General features: G+C 33.8%; 1 protein-coding gene across 1 annotated transcript in view; it reads right to left on the bottom strand.

Moving 5' to 3' along the window:
• DYNC2H1 (dynein cytoplasmic 2 heavy chain 1) overlaps window positions 1–6,000 on the bottom strand; it is a 255,285-nt gene that overhangs the window by 210,930 nt on the left and 38,355 nt on the right. Inside the window, exons 29-31 of the mRNA XM_039858749.1 lie at window positions 5,223–5,335; window positions 4,629–4,748; window positions 1,311–1,461 (exon numbers count right to left, since the gene is read on the bottom strand). Of these exons, the coding sequence (XP_039714683.1) occupies window positions 1,311–1,461; window positions 4,629–4,748; window positions 5,223–5,335 (384 nt within the window). The remainder of the gene's footprint in view (window positions 1–1,310; window positions 1,462–4,628; window positions 4,749–5,222; window positions 5,336–6,000) is intronic.

Genomic DNA, 6,000 nt, shown 5'->3' with positions numbered 1-6,000 from the left:
TTTTTTTTTTTTCCTCTCGTGTTATCCCTAGACTTGGACCCAATGCAGCCAGAAACAGATTGCTGTACACAGGGAGAGATTTGAGAGAAGGCTTCTAGCTCAGTCCTAAGAAGCAGAAAAGGAGCCTCCTAGTAGCTACAGTGCTGGCAGCTGACACCCAGAAGTGCATAATACTCTGAGGAAAGGGACTATTCCTCTGAAATCAGAGGAGCTATGATCCCAAGAGTAGGCTAAACCCCAAATGCTCTTTTTCTCTGTTCTCTAATCTAATTGGCCCAGGACATAGGTATAGTCACAGAAAGTGTGCAGGAGAGTAGAGTACATGAAACCTCAGCTTTCTGACCAGAGGATCAAACTGTGAGTCCAAGGAAACCAGAAAATACTGGGATAACCATGGAGAGAATAGAGATTGAAAAAATGACCCAATAAACTTGTTTATGAACTCCAGCTCACCCCGCAGCCATGCAGATCTCATCCTAAACATCAAACCAAAGATTTTGGAGAACTGGCCACTAGGTGGCAAACATGTGGGACAGATCTAAACAGTATTGCAGACTTTGAAAACAGAACTGACATTGGATCCATAACCCACAGAACGCTGGCTGGAACTTGTAACCTAAAACCAACATGACCATTTGCTAAAAGAAAAATATCAACATTATCTGGAGGATTTAAACAAGACTTAGACTCTCAAAGCAATATTAAAATGTCCAGGATACAATCCAAAATCATTCAACATGCAAAAAAACAAAAAACAAAAAACAAAAAAAATTGCCCGTTCACATAAGACAATAAAGGTGAAATAAAGATATTCTCAGATGAAGGAAACCTATGAGAATACATAGTCAACGAACAAACCTGCTCTAAAAGAAACACTAAAGGAAGTTCTTCAAACAGAAGGAAAAACGATACCAGAAGAAAATTTGGAGCATCAGGATAAAGGAAGGGAAATAGAAATGGTAAGCATCTAGATAAACAGACTATTTTTCTCTTAAGTCCTTTAAAATATGTTTGATGGTTAAAGGCAAAAATTATAATTCCACAGTTTTCAATGTATGGATATGTATGTATAAGGCAACTATAACATAAAAAGGGAAGGATAAACAAACCTATATGATAGTAAGGTTTCTACATTTAATTTAAAGTAGTTAATTATTGTTTCCAAGTACAATACAAAAGTTAAGTATGTATATTGTAATTCCTAAAGTAATCTCCAAAACAGATAGTCCAAAAAATAAATAAATAAATGAATTAAGATAGAATACCAAAAAATGTTCAAGTAACTGAAAAGTTGGAACATTTTTCCATACCAGTATTCCCTGGATCCTCAGAACTTGTATCAATATTAGTATAGTGCTCTAACTTATTCACCAGTTGTGTTTCGATCTGATGAAGACTATGATCTTGGATAGCATTTTCTACATCTTCAGTGAATTTAATCTGCTCCGCCAAGCATAATATCTATTGAATAAAGAGAAAAAAAAATATTTTTAAAAGGTGAATTTATTTAGAAATATTTTACAAATTTAAGGAAAGACATCTTTCTTCCAAATTTTCAATAGTATATTGGATCTAAGTGAATATCTTACTGGCACTTCAAATGTTAATAGAGAAATACGGTCATAGAAAACCATTGTGTGATGCAGCCTAAGCTTACTTTTCAGAACTACTCTCCTATAGTCCTATTTACTAGTCCTAGAACCCACCAAGCCTACTGTAACCTAAGGGCCTTTGTACTTTCTTCCCCTGATTCTCCTTATAAATGGCTTCTTTTCAACCAGTAGGATGCAAAGATGTCAGAGTATGATGCATTCTATTTAATAAAAGGGTAATCTTCTAGCATTCCAAACTAATCTCTCAGTATACTACCGAAGCCTACAATTTCAAATTCCAACTTTATCCTAAATTAAGATCTGTCTTAATCTTTCAGTCTAATACCCATAAACAGAAACTAGCTATAGATCAAGACAGATAGCTTTATATCCATATAATACATAAAATGTTAACACTGATACAGGTCTTAGATGAACAAGATAAACCAATATGATCCATCATCATATAAAAATACTAAACCCTTTGACCAATTACTATTGAACAGATTGTTTTTCTGATATATACCTTTCGGCATCCAGATCAATATAATCAAATGCCTCTATTTATCAGATTAACTCTTTTAGTTATCTATATATATTTTATAATTTAACATAGCAGTCTAAACTGCTATCTCACTCTAACTTAAAACTGTATAAATATCATATTAAGGTTTTTTATGGAAGAGAAAGCCAATCAGCAATTCTTTCCATGACAAAGTACAAAACTCACCAGCTCCTTTAATCAGATAATGTGGTGAAGCATTTAAGCAGATTCAAATCTGCTTTTTTGTGAAAAGACTTTGCTCCTTAATTTTCACATGAAAATGTTCACTTGGCAATTCCAAATTAATACTGATACATGTGGATTCCTTTCAGACAATACTCCTAAACTTCTATATTATAAATGCACATCTATAATCTCAATTTCTAATAGTCTGCTATACAATTTTCATGAGAGGCTAACAGAAATGGTAGTCAAAATACAGTCTTGGCTAACTCTCAAGTCACATTATCATTAAGATATCTTCATAGGCACTAACATTATTAATGATCTAAAATGTAATGGTTACTAAGGGTGCCCTGCAAATATTATATGATCTAACCTTCAAAATGAGTTGGCAATGTCAGTATTACTATACTCTTTTAATTAAGTATTAAAAAGAATCGCTGGCAAAAGCAGGATTTGAACCAAGGTTTGTCAGATTCCTTCATTCCTTCTGTTTTTACCATGCTGCCTCCTTTCCAGATCAGCAAGTTCCTTCTTCTCAGGTCCTTACAAAAATATCTTTACAGAACATAATAACCTGTACCAGACATTCATATGATGAACTTTCCGGTTCGATCCCCTTATGAAAATGCTCTTGACATAAATTTTTCTTAGCATTAACTGCTAATAAACTGGAATTTTTCATTTTGGTAGATAATGAACTATAGTTGACCCTGAACAATACAGGTTTAAACTGTGCAGGCCAACTTATACATGGAATTTTTTCAATAAATATACCGTTGCCCGTTCATATCACTGGGTTTTATATCAGCGGATCGAAAATATTGTTTCTATGCCATTTTATATGAGGGAGTTAAGCATCTGTGGATTTGAGTATTTGCAGTGGTGGGGGGAGGTGTTCTGGAACCAATTCCCCATGGATGCTGATACATGTGGTTAAGTTTTTGGGAAGTCAAAAGTTATATGAATTCAACAGCATAGTAGGTTGGCACCCCTAATCTCCACATTGTTAAAGCGTCAACACTATTCATACATTTAGTAGTTCACATTTTTACTTGGCTGCTCAAGTGCCCAGTGGTAAGTTTCTGGCTCAAATCCGACAACTCTCTTTAGCGTGGATCTCCCGGTATATCTCCCGATATGATTGTCATTTCCCCAATACAATTATTATGTGACTCTTACTTTTGCAGATTTTTAAATATTGCATTTTTTATTCTAAGTCAATTTAAATCCCACTTGAAAGTTAACAGAGTACTAGGAAACAATTCTAGAGTAACAAAGCAGCCTAACTCTGACTTTGCAAAGACATTATTATTCATTGATGATTACTTTTATTTTTCTCTAAGAACTTAAGATTTTTTTAAATATATTTTAGTTTGACTCAAAATGCTAAAAGATGCATATGACATGAATGATAAAATAGCTAAGAATCTAAAATGTTCCAAGCTTCCTACTTAACTTCTTGTGCTTTAAAAGGACCAACATAAAAACCTGTTCTATTGCTACTAAATGTTTTAATCTAAAAGCAAATAACTCTGAGGAGTTGCATAGAACTTCCTGTGAAAAATCTCTTCACATCTCAATGCCTACCTTTCATGGTCTCTAAAAACTGAAGTTCCTGATGTCCTACACTAGTAGTGTTAGACTCAACCAGCAATAAAACAAATCCCAAACAAGGCAGAATACTTAACAAGTCTTGGTGCTACACTTTGATAAGGTCTGGAACAAATTTTGTAAGATACATATCTAGTATCCAGTGTTTCAGGATTGAGTTCCTATTAACACTGAGCTGCAGCAATCTGTAATACCTACCAGGTAACCTAGCTCTCAGCTTCCTTGCCAACATTTTAGTCCATTAATGTGACCATATTTCAGACCTACACTAAACCCTGCTAAATTTCTGTCAACTGCAACCTCTTAGATGATTCCATGGGAGGTGTGGCGGACAGTGTAGATCCTGTGCCTCTCCATCAATGACAGACTAATTATCTGGAACTAGGAAGCTACTATATGACTGATTCTCCCTCCCAATTCCATTCCCCACCAGCCTGGATTGCTTAGATCTCAGTATGCCTTCTGTTTGAAAGCATTTGAATTACAGCAAATTAATGGAGCTAGAAGAGAACTTCACAATCAGGCGGTTCTTCCCTCACATTTTATAGTTAAGGGACCTGAGACTCAGAGTTAAGTAATTTCTCAGTGTTAACTTTTAGGACAGAGATGCTAGTTGTCTGAGCCTCCTGAAATCTAGCTCAGGGGTCATCCCATGATACCATGCCCAGCTATATTCTAGACATAAACCCGCTTACCTGTGAAGGGAATAAGGATGGGTCGACTGCACCTTGAGAACTTCGTCCAGTAGTAACACATTCTGTCAATAACTGTGTCAAAGTTTGCTTCATTTCCAAGGCTAAATCATTTAACCAAGTCTGAAAATAAAGTTAGAAAATAATATATACAAGTCATAAAACAGATATATAATCTATTGACTGACATTATTCTTTTATTTCAGGAGATTATAATTTCTTATAATGTGTTAAACCCAGTTATCTCATTTAGTTTTCAATAGAAAATCTTTGCAACAAATCATAAGATTCCCATTTTACAGATAAGAAAACTGAGATTCTAAGTCACATAGCTAATAGGTTTAGGAGCTAATATTAATATCCAATTCTTTTTGACTCCAAAGCAAAGGCTATTTTTATAAGTACATGCCACCTTCTGAAAACTAAAACTCCACAGTCTCCTTAATATCAAATCATTCAGAACCTAACAAATCATTTTTTAAAGAGATGAAACAAGTTTCTTAAAATGCCTAAATTAACCAACTTTACCCTACAAATTGACTAAATCATTTTTGATAAAAAGTTCATATAGTTAATTCTTTTTATTTTCATACTTACTTCTACATTATTTGATAGAAGAACTTTATTTTTAAAAGGTACAACTTCTCCCTCTAAAGATTTCATTGCAGTTATGTGTTTTGATTCCTCATCAAAACACACACTGTTAATACCTATAATAGAAAAGCAACAATTTAAATGCAAAATGATTAACCGTGTATTATTAGACATCATACATGGTTATCACATAATGTATAATGTATACCTCATAATATATATTACAAAGCAACAGAATTGTTAATTCCATTTTATAATGTACTAGGACAGCTTTTCATAACCAAAAACTAGAAATAATCCAAGCCCACCAACAGATAAATGGATAAACCGTGATATAGTGAAACAGTGAAATGCTATTCAGTAATTAAAAGGAATAATATATGGTTGTATGTATCTCAATACACTATGATAAGAAAAAAAAAAGCCAGACACAAATGAGTGTAAAAAACATATACTGATGATTCCACTTATACTGAGACAAAAAGATAAGAGGAAAGGGGGAGGGTAAATAGGACTTCCCTTCCCTCAAATTCACATATCACCTTAAAGTTAAACTCTGCAAGTTATTATTTTCAATATAAAGAAGGAAACTAAATTTCAGAGACATAATAATTAATAACTGGCTAACAAACAATAGAGGTAGAACTTGAATGCAAGTCTTCTAATTCCAAGCACTCTTTTCAGTACCTCCCATAGCCCAAATCACAGTTACAGGTATAAACACCTTAAAACTTCAGATATACAGTGGTTACTAAATCTATAAAGCACCAGAGAGTAAATA

Source organism: Pteropus medius, unplaced genomic scaffold (assembly GCF_902729225.1).
Source record: "Pteropus medius unplaced genomic scaffold, Ma_sr-lr_union100, whole genome shotgun sequence".
In the NCBI taxonomy this organism is placed as follows: domain Eukaryota; kingdom Metazoa; phylum Chordata; class Mammalia; order Chiroptera; family Pteropodidae; genus Pteropus; species Pteropus medius.
The sequence above is the reverse complement of the archived record's forward strand: the minus strand, read 5'-3'. Positions and strand labels throughout refer to the sequence as shown.